General features: G+C 31.0%; 3 protein-coding genes across 7 annotated transcripts in view; all 3 read right to left on the minus strand.

Moving 5' to 3' along the window:
• Positions 1–1,788: 1,788 nt before the first annotated feature.
• LOC100746229 (transcriptional adapter 2B) lies at positions 1,789–8,925 on the minus strand. 2 transcript variants are annotated; one of them, XR_001102406.3, is made up of 10 exons: positions 8,204–8,925; positions 8,016–8,113; positions 7,604–7,663; positions 7,378–7,519; positions 6,938–7,155; positions 6,622–6,851; positions 6,314–6,545; positions 5,662–5,751; positions 5,164–5,527; positions 1,789–4,781 (listed from the first exon to the last, which is right to left on the minus strand). XR_001102406.3 is itself a non-coding variant. In XM_012387962.3 (10 exons), exons 1-10 carry the CDS (start codon positions 8,208–8,210, stop codon positions 4,677–4,679), a joined length of 1,506 nt encoding a protein of 501 aa, XP_012243385.1. In that variant the 5' UTR covers positions 8,211–8,925; the 3' UTR covers positions 1,789–4,676. The 2 variants fall into 2 exon arrangements, 1 of the variants encoding a protein (XP_012243385.1); XM_012387962.3 differs by having other exon boundaries at positions 5,662–5,711.
• Positions 8,926–9,075: 150 nt separating this feature from the next.
• On the minus strand, positions 9,076–14,797 carry LOC105680192 (dol-P-Man:Man(7)GlcNAc(2)-PP-Dol alpha-1,6-mannosyltransferase). 4 transcript variants are annotated; one of them, XM_033321810.1, is made up of 9 exons: positions 14,524–14,797; positions 13,937–14,069; positions 13,641–13,814; positions 13,405–13,558; positions 12,931–13,075; positions 12,615–12,841; positions 12,271–12,519; positions 10,617–12,139; positions 9,076–10,015 (listed from the first exon to the last, which is right to left on the minus strand). In XM_033321810.1, the coding sequence occupies exons 1-9, from the start codon at positions 14,647–14,649 to the stop codon at positions 9,951–9,953; spliced, it is 2,796 nt and encodes a 931-aa protein (XP_033177701.1). In that variant the 5' UTR covers positions 14,650–14,797; the 3' UTR covers positions 9,076–9,950. The 4 variants fall into 4 exon arrangements, with proteins under 4 accessions (XP_033177701.1, XP_024224746.1, XP_033177700.1 ...); XM_024368978.2 differs by lacking the exon at positions 9,076–10,015 and adding an exon at positions 10,251–10,541; XM_033321809.1 differs by lacking the exon at positions 9,076–10,015 and having other exon boundaries at positions 10,251–12,139.
• A 398-nt stretch (positions 14,798–15,195) lies between these two features.
• LOC100746348 (microtubule-associated protein futsch) overlaps positions 15,196–18,577 on the minus strand; it is a 31,891-nt gene continuing 28,509 nt past the window's right edge. Inside the window, 3 exon segments of the mRNA XM_024368981.2 lie at positions 15,196–16,368; positions 17,126–17,321; positions 17,797–17,984. Coding sequence (XP_024224749.2) covers positions 16,090–16,368; positions 17,126–17,321; positions 17,797–17,984 — 663 coding nt within the window. The 3' untranslated portion in view covers positions 15,196–16,089.

Consider the following 18,577-nt stretch of genomic DNA (forward strand, 5'->3'; position numbering starts at 1 on the left):
GATGTAAGAAATATCGTAGACTTCTCTAACGTGACGCATTATTAGCGATTCTTTATTCTAGGCACATGCGTTTCAGGGACGATTATAATCGTCGACGTATATAACGTGTCGAGGATCTTAGCTTAGACTTGATAAAGTTGCGCGATAGAATTGCTCTATCAAAGTACGGTAATTAATAAATGAAGCTATAAATGGGTATATCTGGTTCTCAAGGTCTCGGAAAGTTTTTAAAGTTGGTTAAGACTTTAGAAATTAACAAAATTAGAACTCGTGTTGCATCGCATTATTATAATTTAATGATTGCAAGGAGCAAGGTAGGAATAAGTTACAGCATAATATTGCTATTTATATAAATACAATATATTACACAATATAAAAAATTAAATAGTAATCTATGGTAATAGATGCCTGCTAAAGCAGCCGATATTTAAGTACAGTTATGGTTACGTCAAAGCTTGTTTGATCTGTCACTTAACCAATTAACTGCGTTCGACGTGTACACGCGTCAATCCAGAACTTCATTTTGGTGCGGTTGGCGCGTATACTCGTCGTGTGAAATAAAAAATTACCGTTTGCTATAAAAGCTGGAAACTTTAGCAAAATGTAAGTCATGCTCCATATAATATATTGCTTTTTATAAATCGAGTCAATTATTTTCCCCAGTGCATCCCATTTGTGTACTTTACTGCATATATCCTAATTGTTTTGCGTACTTCATTATTTTTTGACAATTTTTAAGCTTTTAATAACAGTACCGCTTTTCAACGATGAATCGTTGACTTCTTAGCGAACAAGAATGTAATACTTCCTCATTTGGCTATATTTTATTTTAAGGGATTGTTTAAACTAAATTCCTGGAAATTTGAAACTAAGGGTAACAAGTTAAGTGAAACGAGCGCCTTACCTCGGATACTTTATAAATCTTTTCATATCATGCGCATTCTACTAATTTATATGGTTTAAGACTTTTCACAGATGCTAAAGTTCGTGATTTATCTACTAACGAGGAAAGTCACTAAATTTAATCGGTGATTTCAATGACTGGTAATACGATATCATTTGGTAGGCGTACTGGAGGAAAAGTCTTAAAATATTAAATATCTTCCGGTTGTAGAAGACGAATTTTGGAACATGCGAAATAAATCTGCTGTTTAGAAGAGTAGAAGGACGTAAGAAGCCATGTTAAGATTGAAAGAACGTGCGAGAATTAATTCGCCGAGCAAATATTTGTCTCAACGAAGAAAAAAATACTTTTCTGCTTACTTATTAAAAACGTGTTTCTCGCAATATTTAGCAAAAATCAGAAGAGCACGATTACCTCGTGGAAAAATGTGTTGTAGAAAGGAAATTAAAATATTTCAAAAGCAAGAAAATTTGCTGCTTTGACACGGTGAATTAAGTTTTTCATGAACAAATCTAGATAAGAGTGATAATTTAAAAATGTCAAATGTAATTCTAAATATATATATGCTACTTAAATTAGTAAAATAAACTTCAATGCAGCTGAGGATGAAGAAGATAAATAGCGTTGTTTATTAGAGGCGTAAAAGTCTGCTTTAAAGATTGTGATACGCGAGCTGAAAAAATAGGAAGGAATTCAAGGGACAATCGAGCAATGGTATAGTAAATAGAAACATAATTTTAAGGGAAAATACCTATTGTACAGTTTATTTTATACATTCAACGACTCGTTTGATTCAAGTACAAGAATGAAAGCCTGTTTTCGCTTTGAAATATTAATTCTTCCATTATTTCTAGAACAATGAGGAGCAACAAACTCATTGTTTGTTATACAAATACTTATGAGAATAAAACTGGTATTCAATTTTGAAACACTTCCAATCCAACGACAATACATTCACTCTTCGGTAGACGATCATTCTCATCTCTTCGAACAAAACAAATCACTATATGTTATCGTCTTTCGATACAAAACAAAAAAAAAAAATATATATATATTCAATTCGTTCGCTAAATTTTATAAAAATTAGAACGACGCAGTACGCTTATGTATTTGTTACAAAGATCGCCGCGACGTTTTCACGTTATCGGATTATTCTTTTCAACTTCGTAAATTACTATATGTTTTAAGTAACTACAGGAAGGCGTAGCGGTCTCTTCGTTCGAGATAACTTTATGTTCATTCGTTTGAACAGTCTCTATTTTTACAGTGGACCATTTCTCATAGAAATATTAGAGTGAAACGACGGACATGTCGATCCGTGCAAGTTACCATCAACAATTAGAAAACAACGAAGAAAAACTAAGGTAAACCGAGGAAAAAAGAAGAAAAACAAAAAAGTAAAAGTATAAAGCTTTCAAAATATTTGATTTACAAAAGGGTGCATTAAAAGCGTCTTAAAAGAATGTGAAAGTTCCGCGAAGCAATAAATAAAAATAAAATCTACTACGAACATAGAAACAATGTTAAGCAAAATAAAAAAAAAAAAAAGAAGAATAGATCTAGCGCTATCGTAAAAATTACGCGATAATAAACGGAACTCGCACATCAATCGACTTCCGTGCAGGTCTGAAATAAGCAATAAAAAAAAAAAAAAGAAAAATAAACATCATAAGGGTGAGCGTAAAAAAATTATCGCGCCCATTTGCGGAAGCTTGGGCGAAAAATACAGTTACATCGAATAAAAGGGATAATAGTCTTCTACTCTCCGTAAAAAATATGAGCAGCTATTTCCCTACTTTGTTATCTAGCTATTTAGTTCTTAAGCAATATGCCACAATAAGTATTATTTCGAAATGAAAGGTATTTTTTTAGATTTCTTTTTTCTCTTCAAATATATGACTTTTTTTAATAATTACTTACGATCGTAAGCAATTTTCTTTTTCGTATATGTACATATGTATATATATATATATCTTTTTCACATATTTTTTTACATTTGCATATATAATAATACAAGATAAACTTTTCTCATCTTAATCTTTCTCTCGATTTTAAGCCGTTCGAGACTTAGGTAAACGAAGATATTCTTGGAAGTACTGAATTACGTTAAAGCAAACGACTAATCTTGTTATAGATCTTTTCCAGTTTCCTAAGCATACAGGAATACAAATGGTATGAACTTTGCCATCGAGCAAATAGCGTGGTTCCTCGATGCTTCCACCTTGTACGTTTAAGCTCAACAAAAGCTGTTGTTAACACGGTATATCGTCCATCCAGGGTATATCTTCTTCTCATTCTCAAATTTAATATCTTACTCCTCCTTTCTTCATTTAATAATTTAAAATTATAAATAGCTACTATTAGAAGCAATGGAAAATGATTAGCTTTTTTTTTAAACGTTAAAGTGTCTTTTTTTGTAATACGAGTTTGGCTCCGAACACCATCATTATCACACTATGCACTTAACTCTTCGTTAGTTTATACCGCGATTACGTTTTGTGCTTTAAAAGTAGTATCACTAAGAAGGTACTATTTCTCGTTCATATATACAAATATTACACAGGCAACAGATAAATTATCTAATACCATAGTATCTTCATTGTAATAACAAATATCCTCTTATAACCTGCTCTTTGTACCATCCTTTATCAATAAGGAATATCCTTTGAATCGTTTCAAGAATCTATGGAATAAAATGCATTAGTTTGCGCTTGAATCATGCATGCGAAAGACAATTAGAGTATTTTTTTTAATGAACAAATTTGTAAGAATATGAAGAAATATCTGTATGTGTATGTTTATCTATGTGTGTATAATTTGTCAAGGACATTACACTTATTATTAAGCTAATAATATTCAATACTTTCATGAATCTCAGCTATATAAATATTTTAAAGTGCTTTTTATTTAAATATTTTAATACATATCCAGCCGAAAACTTTTAAATACTTGTACATAAAGTATCGGTCGATGATAAATTCCCGGATGGATATGTTCCAATCATTCAAGTGTTGTATTAAACAACGATCTAGAAATCTCAACTACGACGTGACTTCTTCCTTACATTTCCTTATTGTCAAGTATGGTAACAAATCACATTTAAAACAGATAGAAAGGAGCATGTGCAATTAATAGTCTGTACAAGAAAACATGACAGTGGAAGAATTAATTGAGCAATATGTTCATGGCTCTATAAAGGCAGTGTAAGAGATTTTCTAGACAAGAAGTGTTAAATAATTCATAATGTAATGTTAAAAGGTAAACGACAATCTAAGGTAACAATGTTCATTAGAATAAAGTACACACGTTAGTGGAAGTATACCATGCGGAACGGCGTTGATTTAATATTTGAGTCTTTAAAAAGCCATCAAGAATATCAACAATAAAATTGACAGTTAAATCGTTATATACGATAACTGTTAATTTAACAAAAACTATAAAACTCTTAATAAAAGAATTTTATACTTTTTAATGGAGTCATTTTAAAGACAGTCTAAATTAATGTCTCACTAACGAATAAGACAAGTTAATTAATCTTGTTTTCTATCGTTCCTAACAATTCATCCGCCAATACATTTCTCTAAACGTCCACCATTTGAACAAGAGTAAAGAATATCTTTACATATTAAATTATGTACACACACATTCTCTCTCTACCTGTCCTATATATGTTAATTAAATCAGACTCAAATTTCAATTATACCTAGGACTTAGTTTGCAAAATAAAAGGTGACTTAGAGTTGAAATGGTCGTTAATTTTTTACATATTTAATCAGTTGGCCGCGATCCAGCCATTTGCTACCAGATAATGTAATATCTTACTCTCTGGTTCCGACTGAGGTACAACACCTGATCTTCTATTACCATTTAGATATTCCTGCAATCATATAATTTATGTGTATAAATAACGTGTATATTTGAAGAGTTAACGAAAAGTACTTTCGCCTAAAATCCATCTACGACTACGACAATATCTCTGATATCAAACGAAATTGTGTTATTACTAAAGAAAGCTTTTGAAAACAAAAGTTATGAGGTAATAATCAAATATGTGAATGAAAAGATAGTATTAAATGTATGAATAGTATGAATAATAGAACGAAATGTAACTAAATTATTTTTCATTTTTAAATTATTTTTCATTATTAAAGTATCAGTTTCCTATACAAATACTACTATAAATTAAGTAGCGCGATATGCCTTATTTTACCACGAGTTTAATTTTTGATAAAAAATAATTTATCTAACTAAAAACTTACTTGCAACAACAACGTCTTTTGTGTTAAATACTGCGTTGGCTTCAAATCAAGTTGAAGACACAGAGACTTTTCTTGTTTTGTTAATAAATGAGCCGCTGCTTCCATTTCTATATCCCGTTCCTCTGAGTCTCGTGTTGTTGCACAAGATTTTCCGGAAGCAGCCGCAGTATAATTTTTTTCTGTGGCAGAACTGGAGCTGGTAGAATGCTGGCTGGAACAATTTGGATTGTTATCCGGCTCCACCCACTGATTGGCTGGAGTCGTCATCCGATTGGGATTGGTTTGATTGATTGAGAAGCTGCTGCTGGGTAAGTCTTTTGCAATGTACTTTCGGTCGGTGGAAGAGTAATTTTTTTCTTCTTCTCTGCAAGGTATAATAGGGGACAAATTTACCTTTGATTAAAATCACCTGTTTTAGTGAATTTAATCGTTATTGTAGTGTTGTCATCTTCATGAATTAAGGTTGTTGAAATAATCTGTTTTAAAATAGTCCTGTACCTTTTTTTTGAGGTGTGGCGGTGTATTGGTGTGGACGGCCCACTGCTGCCCTAAGTGAAATGCAAACTGATACAATCTGTTCACAAATGCCTGGCAACACGCACCACAAACAATGGAATTAGTGAAAGAAGAAGCAAAAGCTAGTGTATACGGTATAATTAAAACTCTGCATTTCGTATTCACACACATACTTTTATTAAAATTTCTTATAATTAGTAATATATTCTTGTATCTGTCGTAATATTCGATTGATACATTTGTATTAACCGCGTGTGAATTTTTTCATAATATATTTGACGTAATCATAGAATGAACAATATACATATTAAACAACAAAACATGGAGAAACATAGAGAAGAAACCTAAGAATCCTTTAATATTGAAATAATGATCGTCAATGTTTATTTTTATAAAATATGTTTAAAACGTATTAGAAGCATAAATATAAATGATGAAAACAGATGTTTTTAATAATTCAAGAATTCTACTAGCTTTTACGAGTGTATATTTATAAAATGTACTTTGAGATTCGAGTAGATATACCTAATATTACACAATAGAGTATAAAACAAAAGGTATACCATCCGAAAAAAATTTCAATCACCATTGCAATGTGGAAAAAGTTAATAGATATGTGGATACACATACTTACAGATTTTTTTTCATGCCAGTGATCCACTGCGTCATTTTGTCCCTGAGTTTGTGCCATCACTTGCTCGAAATGAGCGCATTCTTCGTGTCTTGTAATACCATGCTCTCGGTAACGATACAATTCTGAAAGACGTAATCGTAGTTCTCTTTCTCTTTCAAGATTTGTTAGAAACTGTTCGTATTCCTGTGCTGTGTAAAACTGTGCAAATACTCGCATCCTATCCCTAAACTCCCTGTAAATTACAAATTTCCCATTAAAGTATCGCGCAAAATAAAACATTACTGTTGTTAAATAATGATTAAACATACTTTTCCTCCTTCGATTGTTTTCTTTTCACTGTCTTATCTTTCCTAGACGAAGCAAAAAATGCAGAAACAAGCTGGTAATCCCGTACGACTCTTTTTCGTCGCGCTCTCTCTCTTAAATTATTGGTATACATATCAACTTGTGCAAGTTTAAGTGCTATGTCCAAATCATCATCTTCTGCAGGGTTCAAGAATAATGAAGAAACAAGTGACTCTGCTTCATGGTTGTAGTCCTGTAAAGGAAATTTTAATATTTTAATACAGGTATAATGTAATACGAAAGGTAATACAAAGGTGAGTCACATAATTTAAAACATACCCTTTCAAAATCATCTCGTTGTGGCATATATCCCAGTTGTGCAGCTTCTTCTGGAGTGATATCCAAAGGTGGTAACCGAGATGTGAGATCAGGCGATAGAGGTCCATGATCTGACTTAGTTTGATCTGTAAGATTTGGTTTATAGCTTTCTGTAGGAGGCCATGTGTGTTTTCCAATATTGCCATCAAGGTATCTAGCAATATATTCTTCTTTTGCTTCTGTAAGGCAAAAATAAATTAAGTACTGATACTACTAGTAAAAGATTGGTATTTAATTAATTTATTAATTAGCTTAAAATACAAGCACACCTCTTTTTTTTAAATTGTCATAAAATTACCATATAATAGAGAATAAGAAATTTCAATATAATTTCAATATCAATATAAAATCAATATAATATAAAATCAATATAATATAATATCAATATAAAATCACTTTACCTTCTGGTGAACGTGTTTCAATATGTTTGCTAATGTCTTCCCAATTTCCAAAACCAAATTGCTCAATGGCATCCAAGAGTCTAAGTTGTTCCCTAGCAGTCCAATTTCCTCTACCATTAAATATACTAATGGTGCCAGAATCCTATAGTGATAAAAAATTATTAAACTTTTAAATGTTATTATACAAAAAAATTATATTTCACGCTTTAAAATGATTAGTATTTACCATAAACTGATAAGAGTGATCATTTTTATGTGGGCCAATTTCAGCTCCAGCGGAAAAACACTGTAAAATTTAAAAATATTATTTTCTTTCGAACAATTCTGAAGTTTGTTGTGGAATGTTGATGTTTTCGTATCGAGTTAACGGAACTGATATATATAGTATGTACGCATGTACTTGCCTCCACGTGATCACCGGTTTCATTCAATTCGCGAAGTAGAAAGGTAGTTACAGTATAACTTGTTTCACAAAAAAAGGGTGGGGACTAAAAAAAGGAATCTCAACACGCAAAATCCAGTAAAGCCAGAAGGATAGACGAAGATGTGACAGAGAGAACAGGGCGGGGGGAAGGAAAGGGGCGGGGAAGAAAGGAGACGTGAACACGTGATCGAGAAACAAGCGTTCACTCGCTCACCTGCAAACAGAGGTCGAAATCTGGGCATTCTACACATCTGACACGTAGGCCCGAGATATCCTCTTGACAATAGGTGCAGTTGTATTTAGCATACAAATCTGAAACCGAACAATCGTAATACATTAGATCGCCAATGACAGTTCGTTCGGGTAGCAATCAATATTTCGTCCATCGACGTAAATACATACCCGCCATTATTGTCCTGCAGGGTTCTTCCAGAACGATCCGGATGACGTCACCGCATGCCAAAAAGCAATAAGTTTACGTATCACGTACACTGAACGTGCAAGCTTGACCCCATTTTTTCCGCGAAATCGTACGAAAACGCGGAAAAATCCTGGTGCGCCCGCCTGGACGCTCTAATTATCGTGCAAGCGTAAACTCGTTAGAAATCTGAATGGAAAAAATGTTGTTTACGACTGTTGCGTCGCGAAACGAGTACGCATGCGTTCCTTCTCCTACCATCTAGGTAAACTACGTTTCAGTTTCGCCAACTGTATAATAAGAAAATTGCCCTCTTCCGTAACCCAAATATAATTTATCCGCGCGCATTCAAATAAAGCAATACTGTTTTAGCATCTCTCAATTTTTTTCGTTTATATAAAGTCGGACATCGTGCGTGAACATATAAAATATATATCGAATAGAACAACAGATTAATACAACCCTGTAAATACGATAAAATGTCGGCTGTAAGTAAATATTCTTGAAAATGTCTTTTACTACTTTTCCGACAACATATCAACTTCTTTTTGTATTGTATATTACATAAACATTACATTATAAATTTATCATAATGAAAATATTTATGCAATATGGTTCTTGAATGTTATCAAATAATTTGAAACATATAAAATTACATTCGTAGATTGTTCAGCTAAAAGCTTTTCGTAAGAACATTATCTTATCACATCGATCAATTTGCATGGGGCGTCCACGATTAATTTCTGATAAAAACTTACAGAAACTGAAATTAAAGCAAGCAAGAATGCAGGTCTAACTGATTTTGATATAAATATAAAATGACGTGATGTATGATAATTAAAGGAACTCCGTGTAATTTATATATAATTATTTTCCATTTATTTAAACAGTGTGAAGATAATCTTCCTGTGTATTTAAAGTGTGGTACACGAGATAAAGTGGTATATTGGATCATTGTAGCATTTACTGTGTATTGCACAATACAATCATTTAAAGGAATAAAGATATTACTCGAGAAATATTCATAGAATTATAAGAAACTTATTGCAATAAAAAAAATTTAACATTGATTAATTGTATAATTTTCTTTAATAAAATCTTTAATTGCAATTTGGCCATATTTGATTATCAATGATTGAAATAGTAATATTAGGTATTAATTTACAGTTTTGATATTAAATCACTTTTACTTATTGCAAAATATTAATACATAGTATGTTATACATGTATACATATAATTTTTTAATATTTTACAACATATAGAATTTGGAAGAGACTGTAAGGCACTTGAATGCTCTGCAAATACCAATATGGAAATGAATGTACTTTCTTTTTTTGATAAACTCTATCTGATGAGAATATGATTAAAGAAATAAACTTAAGTAACATAAGATACAGTAATGTCTTAGCTACAACAGGAAAAGCACAGGATATGAGAAAGCAAAATTTAAATGCTAGGATAGAAAAAAGAAAATAATGATACCATTCTCATAAGGCAGTTTAGCAAAATTGTAAACAGTTAAGGGTGAATAATAGAATTATGCTCTTTTTTTTAAAACATGCATTGGTAAATATTAGTTTTATATCAAATAATGTAATATATAGATAAATATGTTAACATCTAAACATATAAAAAATTAATAAGATATTTTTACAATACACAAAACAATTACTATATACATACATGTTAATATTAAATATGTAAACTTCTACTGTTAAATATCTAAATTTTTAATTTGAATTTTTCTTTGTAACAAGTATACATACAAAATAACAGTTGTGGCATCTTCGTGATACTATATATTAAACAAATGCTTTATCATTTTTCAGTGTTTTTTGATATTTTAGACAATAACACAGGAAAAATAAATTTCGTTCTTTTCCGTGTTGGTAATGCATGAGCATTAATTAAGATATACATTTTTGTTATCACAGAACAATGTATTTACAGTTTACTATAATTATATAGCTGTACTATTAAAAAGCACAAAATAATGAGTTATTTCAACATTCAATTTGAGCTATTTCTCATTTTTTTTTGCATCATTTCATCTTTTTCGTTGGAAGCATAGTCATTTACTATAATGTTTGAAACATTATTACTAGATTTTTGAGCATTTATGGGGACGTTTTTGTTATTGGTATACGTGATAAAATACCTTTCTTGTAAAACTTTATTTGTACCTTGGCTTGAGCCATCATTTCCATTAATATTTCGAATGATTTTTTCTGCTTTTTCTGTATTATATATCTTTCCTTCATTATTATAATTCTACATTTTTTAATTTTTTGGAGATTCTGTTGGAAACTGATGATCCCCTACCGCCAGTTTTGGTAAAATTTGTGGTTTAGGTTTATCATTTTTATTTTCAAAAGTGTTTATAGTAAATGTCTTACTTTTTTTTCTTCGTTGTACTAAATTTTTTAAAGCTTCACTAAACTGCATTAACGTTTCTGCAATTGGTCGTTCCATATATGTAGCTTCAATCTTTTCAAATAGATCGTCTTCTTCTGAAGTTAATTCGCTTTTTATTTGTTTAAACTGATTTATTATGTCCCGTAGACTTTCTTTGGCATCTTTGATTGTTTTTACACCTCTACTTTCTGTCATAATATCTATTCTTAGTAAATCTTCTGCTTTTTTTGTACTTGTTTCTGTAGGTTGCTCATTATATTTAACAGCTAATTCTTTTTTATCTATTTCTGAATCTTCATGTACAAAATCTTTTTCGAATTCTTTAAATTGATTGATTATATTTCTGATGCTTTCTTTCATATTAAGTGGTTTATGTTGATCTGTTGTTTCTTGGATTACTGCAGACTTTTCTTTTAGTTCTTGCTTTATCATAGGTTTTTCTTTTGTCTCTTGAATTATCATAGGTCTTTCTTTTATTTCTTTAATTATTACAGGCTTTTCTTTCATCTCTTGAGCTATTGCAGGTTTTTCTTTTAATTCTTGAATCACCGAATATTTTTCTTTTAAGTCTTGCTTCGTTATAATTTTTATCTTTTGTGATGACTCTATTTTTATTGGAATTATTCTTTTCATTTTAGCATTAATTTTCTGTGGAATTTCTGGTAATACTTTCTCGTCTATTACATCTTTTCTTAATTTAACTGCCTCCAGTTTTTCTTGAATAAGTTTTTTAACAACTTCCTTTAAAATACTACCATCTTGTTGAACATTATCAAGTTTTAATCTTTCTTTAGCTACTTCTATCTTTTTATTTTCTTCTTCCTTTATATCCAATTTTTGTTCACTAATATTAGAATTATTCTCAACATCAGGTTGCAATTCAGTATTGCTTTCAGTCATGATATCATTTTGTAACTTTGGTATGGTTTGTAGGTTTTCTTCGTTGATTGATGTGTGTAACTGTGATAATTTATTCTCAGATATGTTATTAGGAAACTTTTCTGTGCTTAATGATTCAATGAGTTCAGTAGGTTCGTTTGTTTTGTTATTTAATTCATCTTCTGATACTTCTAAATTTAATATATTTACATCATTAATATTTAATGGTTTTTCAAATTGCTCTAACGATTCCATTATTTCATCCAATATTGGTTCCATATCTTGTACAGTGTCATTTATGACGTCCTTGCTGCCCATGCTTTTCTTTGTAGCATTTTCCTTTGACTGTTTCAAAACTGTCTGCGGTGTTGCTTTCTTGGGATCATATCGTATATTAGGCTTCCTTTTCATGATAAATATAATTGGTCTAGTTTTTATCTTTATTGGTGGTAACATATTATAATTTAATGCTATATGAGAAAAACCATCTACAGAATCTAAGATATCGTGTGTTTTAAGATATGGTTTTATATTGGGTGAGTATTTACTTTTGGCTTCCATTAAAAGATGTGTAAATTGAAGCATTTCAGGACTGTCAATAGTCAAATTTTCTTGTTTTGAATAACTGGAAGTTAATTAATCATAAATTAGATTATGCTATTATTTGGGTCTAAAGAAATTTATCTTTAGCATATTATCATTTTAGAGAGATTGGTCATTTTATGACTACTTCAAATAGTCATTTATAAAACTTACATCCAAGAACTATTTGTTTGCGTAAATCTTGAAACTCCTGTTTGTGCAGTTAGAATATCAATGTGTATATGCACTGGGTTGATAGAATCTTTTTCGAGTCTATGTAATTTAGCAATAGCTAAACCACCAGGATAGTTAGAACCAGCAACACATAAAAGAAACATAGAAAATAGAGCATTTAAAACTAGATGGCCTAAAATTATTAGTGCTAAAATTCCATTCCATGGACTTTTCCCTCTGTTTTCCCATCTAATTTAAGAAAACAAAGAACTGTATAATTACAATTTCAGACATTTAAAAATTAAAAATAGCTCAAAAAGCAAAATTAAATGTAAGTTACTTACATTCTATGACAAACGGCTGCAGCACTAACATTTAGCAGTGGAAAGACATATATGATAAACCTCAATTCTTTATGTGGTAAAAATGAGAACAATGCAACAAATGCTATACCAGGAACTGTTAATGCTCGAACTCGTGCATCCCATAACATACCCAAAGGTATTAAAAAGTAAGATAAACCTAACCCACGAGGCAGAGCTGAGTAAAAATACCACAAGAATGGCGATGTCTGTTTTTATGTTAAGTAATATATAAAATACTTTAAAATTATCATTTTGAATAAATGCATTTAAAAATAGTGACTCTGGTAAAGGATACACCCCATTCGCTGCTTTTATTAAGGATAGTGTTAAAGTAAAATACTTCTCCTTCAGGCCATAATAATCGTCTCCAAAATATAGAGTCTACTGTGATCGTTAGCGTTAGAAAAAATATACCGGCCGGAATCGCAATTTTAAACAGTCTAAAAAATTATTAATTTTATGAAGCTTTTGTTCTAATGATTTATATAGCTTTAATAGATGAATGTTTTCTATGTTACGAAATTATTTTTAATCACTTTTCTTTTCTACTTTTAACAATAGCATAAGTCTTATTGCAGTTTATCAAATTTATGTTTAATTTAGTTATTTTTGACAGAAGGGTTTTGTTATGTTAATAAGTTTTATAAGCAAACAAAGCTTACAAATCAGTGCAGTTTTGCAGAAGGTTCCTTGATGATTCTAATCACTTCTGTATGCAATGTTACAGCCATACTAGGAATCAATGGTCCACAATATAATATGTAAATACCTTAGTATGGTTAGTTTCTTGTTGGCTATATCGTACAAAAGGAATAATCCCAGTAGCATGGCAAGTTCTGCTCTGAATATTATTATTGCTGCTGCAGATGACCAAATAAATATCATGTGATTTTGTTTCAACCATCCATATAAAGCAAGTAGCACTACAATATACATATGATATACAAGTAATAATAATCATGTAAACCACTAAATAAAATACAGATAATATTGAATTTAAATTACCTAGTGGCATAGCCATTATATTTGGCAATGGACGACTTAGATAGTACATAAAGTGATATTGTGTCACAATAATTGCAACAAGCCATTTTGTAAATTGCAAACCAAATATGCTTTGTAAAGCATCTTTATATAGCTTCAATGTGCCTATTACTAACAAGCCCAATGTTGCTCTTACTGGAAAAACATGATGTTAATTACCTCTTTTTAATACGATATGTTTTATAAATTAAAGATTTAATATCAATAATAAGATAAAAACTGTTAATAATGCTAATGAATGATATTAATCAACTTACCAACGTATTGAGCAAAAAATTTATTAAGTTGCAAATAATTAATGATTGCTATTAATGGTGATGCCAAGCCTGATATTATAATTGGTCCCATGAACGATCGTGGCACAACTCCAGGAAATTCATGATGATCATACTATCATAGAACAAGAATATGTTACAAACGATTAGTTACTTGTCTTTCTTTTTTTTTAACGAATCTATGAATATGTTTTTATACAAATGCTGTAAACTATTTGATTTTCTTTTTGGCTATGTTTTTGGCTACAAATTATCATAGTATGTTATTAATGAGCATATATAATTTCAAAAATTTTGTTAATATACTTTCACTTTAATGAAAGCAGAAATTAATATATTAGCGAACTCTTCAAGCGTGCAGAAACTATATCAGCTGATCGTAAGTTTATAAATACATGCATCTGCTTCTAAATATAATGTCTAAGTTTTTGCGTAATATCTCTTTGATTGTATGTCAGCAACCTGTCAAGGCAGCAAGACAAATATTCTCTCTCTTATTACTACTTATTTAATTCTTAAACACTTGTTTTCTAATATCATATAATTCCAATAAATACTATAATAATTACCTCCGACAGGTTAAAACCATGGTATAAAATGTCGTGCATAGCCTGTAGATTGAAACTTTCTTCCACTTTTGTAAATGGACAGTACAATAAATGTACTAAAGCCACCAAGATAATTAAATGATTCATTATGTTATTCTATACGTGGAACGGGTTCAAAAATATTGTAAGACTTCGCGTTTTAATCATGACAATCTGACGGACACAGACAACTTTTTAAATACATATTTCTTGTATCAACCGGGAATCGTCTGCTCTCATGGACTCCGTCCAATTACGTATGTACTTTCATTGCCAACATTCCAGGTTTAATATTTCCTTAAATTTCCTAGAATTTCGTGTTAATTCACTATAATTTTTTCTCGTCAAATCCAACAGTTTTTCATCTTCCAGATAAGAAAATCCAACAAGTCTCGTAATACTTTAAATACGATATAATATTTAATACAATTGAAAAGGTAGATATGTTGCGTCATTATTATTCTTTTATTAAAAAGTTAGTTTATTAGCTCCCAATAATTCATTATAACAATAATGTTACAATATTTCCGTTTATTAAGAAGATTAAGCGCTATAAAAATGTTTCCTCGTTCGGTGTGGCAATCTATTTCAATGAAAACTTACAAAATAAATCACAATATGTTTAACATTAATCAAAACGGCTTTTGCTAATAATTAATTCATCAGCTCTAAACAACGTTCACTAATTACATACGGTTATTATACGAGGACACAATACGTTCTTTGTTTTGGGAGGATCGATTACAATGCGACAAATAGCCATACAATATTTCGCTACTATTATTGTATAAAAAGATACAAATACGTAAAAAGTAAGCGTTCCAAAATATATGTTAAATTTTCACAACGAGATGCCGTAAATTTTAATTTCTCTTAAACAGATAGTTATTAGTTCATGATCTTTTAATTCACAAAATAAACAGAGGAAATATATGTATATATTATCATTTCTGCATATCTTTTGTCTGCATATTTTTTGAAAAAATAACGATCAAACATATTTGTTCGTTTCGCTACGTACAGATGTATATACAGGGTGTAGAGAAAATTCGTATTTTATTTTAGTATAATTGGAAAATACATTTGTCCCAAATACACGGAGGAAACCCATAGATTTCAAGCAGTAGATACAAATCGCTTTTACATTCGTCTTCTGCACATGTCCGATAGATGACGGTCTTCTGCGAGATTTTTTCTCCATTTATGTAAGATCCCATACAACATTTTCTAAGTATTCCATAATCAACGCGACGCTTGTATAAAACTGTATCGATCGCACGAACAAGATAGAGACAAGGTGCTTCATGAAAGCTGCGTTCTATTAAAAATATCGTAATTATTGTGTCTATATTTTTTCACATTTTACTATAAATATAACATCACGCTTCAAGCTACGATTTAATTTAATCTTTCGTTCTGGTTTCCTTTTCTCCTTCCAAAATTTATTTCAAGTTGATTTTTCTCAAAATAAAGACACTTTTATCTATCTTGTTCCTGCTCGATGTACGTATATAGAAAGATCGTTTAGCAGAAATGACTCCGGCAGAATTAACGCCTTGGTTTCGGCGCTCGCGAGTGTATCGGCTTATTGTGCAACATGTGTTCGCATTTGGGAATGTGACGCTCGGCGGCAGCCTTATTGAATTTTCTTCCGCAGTGGGGACACTGAATGTAATCGTAGTTATCGCTAACCGGCGGCGGTGGCAAATCGCTGAGCTTGCCTCCTGCGGCCAGGTGTGCTTGTACTTGTTTGGCCGAGCGTATGGCGTTAATGAAATCCTCGTGTTTGCGCCGCCAGTTCGACTTTATCTCCGGCTTCTTCGATTTCTGAAACATGCAAAACGACAATCCGTTTCATTCCTCTAAATCGATATCTCTCGTCCTTCTCTCTAAAAGAGAAGAAAAAAAAATTAAACGATTGATTCTTTCGTGGTATAAATGGATCTCTTATAGTGGATTTCTTTTCGTGATACGGACCAGCATTGCCATTAAAAAAGATTTCTATCTACTAAAATATATATAAGATAGTGGTATTCTTCCATCACTGAAAAGATTTTAGGTTAGAAACTAAGTGATTGCGGATTTTGCCATTAGGTGGTAATGACAAAATCCGCAATCACTTAGTTGCCAACCTAATATATTCTAGTATTGTCATTGTCATTATATCGCATGTTGAATTGTGAATATTATTATTATTATATATATATTATATATAATATTATAATATTATTTGAAATATAAATATAATATTATTTGAAAATTATTGAGAAAATTGAGATAATTATATATCGTGGATGGTTGATATCATTTGACCAATAACTAATTGACTAACAATTACGATTACAATTAGTTATTTTCACTGATTTCGTAGTTTTAGTATTAAATTTTTTCTCCAAATACACTGCATACAATTCTTACTCTTACGTTAGTCTTGTCCTTCGCGTTATATTCTTTTATAACAAGTCGAATTAATTTTTACCTCTGCAAACATGGATTTACAATTTACTTTGTTTAAAGCTTCGTACAGTTAGGATGAACTGAGATGGGAATTTTGAAGGATCGGAAGAGGACAAGAAGTACTGACCTCCACTTGTTTTTTCACAAGTCCTTTTTTCACGAACGGTTCGAGATCGGTGCCTTTTACGCGATACATCATCGTATCGAATTGTTTCCTCTTTTTTTGGGTCGTTTTCGCGCAAATCTGCTCGTGAAGGGTTACTCGATCTTGAGCGAAACGGCGGCCACACATTTTGCAAGGAACCAGAGCGTCACTGTAACATCTTTAGAAAAGAATTTGATGAGATTTGGAAAAAAACGTTGGTATCTTCTTCTGCAAAGAAAATTGATCGAAAAGTTCCTTCAATTCCTAAGATTATGTTTGACACAAGCGATTCTAAGATAGCAAGATAACGAAATATTTTCTTTTTCTCCAACACCTGTTGATATTTCGTTCGTTTATTTAGAAATTATTTCTAATTTGTTTATAGTAAAAATATTACTTTTTTCACAATTATTTTCATCGTTACAGACGTCACATTTTAACAACTTCTTTTAGCTATATTCTTTCTACTCACAGTGTATAAATTTATCGAGCAAAATAATAATATCAGCCCTAGGATATTAAACATTTTAAAATAAGGATAATTTTAGGTGTCACGAGTTTGACGATAAAATATTTCCCTGAAATATTTGTCTGAGATATTACAAGCTCCTTAATCTCATAACAGGAAAACCAATTACTCTAAAAATTCTTACGTCGCTGCCGCGGTTCCTCCGGTTCTGCTGGAAGCTGATCCTTTGTATCCCGTTGAACCGGAAATTGGCGTCTTTGCTCTCGAAGCCATTTTGCTTCTAGAACCGGAAGTCTGACCTTGCATGGGGCTACCACCAGATGTGGACGAAACCGATGGTGGCCGTGTTGATTGCATGGAAGTAATCTGTTTCTAATTAATAGAAACGTTAAACGATAATTATTTTTACTTCAATAGAATATTTTCGATAGAATATTTCAAAAAAAAGTTGCAATAGAAGGAGGCCAATTTTTCAACAGAAAGTTTCAGCCAGAGAATTATTAATGTATATTAAAATATTAATATTAAAATTGTTAACTATAAACTGTTTATAGATAGAACAATCTTTTTCATTTACAATTTGGCTAATAGTTTTTTACTTTACAGGGACTCTAATAAAATATTGCTCATATATGTTGCTCATTGTTAAATGATGGATTAACAATTTTCTATATCGCATGAGGACACTGCTCTTGCAAAATAGCTTATTTTTATTAGCTGTTTATGATACTTTTGCCTTAATAAATAGCTGGTAAACTGGTGATTTTTCATATGTGTCACACTTCTAGCAATTGGGTAACTATTCGATTCCTAATATTAACAAAATTATTCAATGATATGAAATGTAGGAAATACCTGTTGATAGTACAGTTTAATTTTGTTGTTAGAATTTAGCAAGGCGACTAGGAAATTTCGCTGTTGCGAATATTTCGTTTAATCAGAAATTGGAGGAAGAGGAATCCATG

This window comes from Bombus impatiens, unplaced genomic scaffold (assembly GCF_000188095.3).
Source record: "Bombus impatiens unplaced genomic scaffold, BIMP_2.2 scf_0501, whole genome shotgun sequence".
NCBI lineage: Eukaryota > Metazoa > Arthropoda > Insecta > Hymenoptera > Apidae > Bombus > Bombus impatiens.

Excerpts from the sequence above, each read along its gene's own strand:
- LOC105680192 (XM_033321809.1), bottom strand. The coding sequence starts at position 14,649 with ATGAATCATTTAATTATCTTGGTGGCTTTAGTACATTTATTGTACTGT. Across the intron at positions 13,815-13,936 it reads ATTTTTTGCTCAATACGTTG|TAAGAGCAACATTGGGCTTG; the intron begins GTAAGTTGATTA and ends ATGTTTTTCCAG. Across the intron at positions 12,842-12,930 it reads ATAAAAGCAGCGAATGGGGT|ACATCGCCATTCTTGTGGTA; the intron begins GTATCCTTTACC and ends ACATAAAAACAG.
- LOC100746229 (XM_012387962.3), bottom strand. Across the intron at positions 7,664-8,015 it reads ATTTCGACCTCTGTTTGCAG|TGTTTTTCCGCTGGAGCTGA; the intron begins GTGAGCGAGTGA and ends TAAATTTTACAG. Across the intron at positions 6,546-6,621 it reads AAACAATCGAAGGAGGAAAA|GGAGTTTAGGGATAGGATGC; the intron begins GTATGTTTAATC and ends TGTAATTTACAG.